General features: G+C 58.2%; 1 protein-coding gene across 1 annotated transcript in view; it reads right to left on the bottom strand.

Annotated features, from left to right (window-relative positions):
- The window catches only part of FGD2 (FYVE, RhoGEF and PH domain containing 2), a gene marked incomplete at both ends in the record, with an annotated part of 4,106 nt that extends 3,901 nt beyond the window's left edge, over positions 1 to 205 (bottom strand). The window contains one exon of the mRNA XM_008941081.1: positions 137 to 205. Coding sequence (XP_008939329.1) covers positions 137 to 205 — 69 coding nt within the window. The remainder of the gene's footprint in view (positions 1 to 136) is intronic.
- Between the last annotated feature and the right edge of the window lie 56 nt (positions 206 to 261).

Below are 261 nucleotides of genomic sequence, written 5' to 3'. Positions count from 1 at the left end.
TAAAAAGCAGGGCTGACCATCCACTGCGGAACCCATTGTGTCCAACGAGCCACCCAGCCATGAGGCCACGAGGAAATTTAGCAAAGCACCACGTGCTGTGAGCCACAAAGTGCTGGGGGCTGGGCCGGGCACTCACCATCTCGGCAATAGCTGCGTTTGAGTGCTTGGCCACCATAAAAATCATCTCCAGGGCCTCTGCATCGAGAAGAGGAAGGGAAGAGGTGAACCCCTCGCTAGGGAGCTGTGGGAGAAGCCCCCCCC

This window comes from Merops nubicus, unplaced genomic scaffold (genome assembly GCF_000691845.1).
Source record: "Merops nubicus isolate BGI_N331 unplaced genomic scaffold, ASM69184v1 scaffold33865, whole genome shotgun sequence".
Classification (NCBI taxonomy): domain Eukaryota; kingdom Metazoa; phylum Chordata; class Aves; order Coraciiformes; family Meropidae; genus Merops; species Merops nubicus.
The sequence above is the reverse complement of the archived record's forward strand: the minus strand, read 5'-3'. Positions and strand labels throughout refer to the sequence as shown.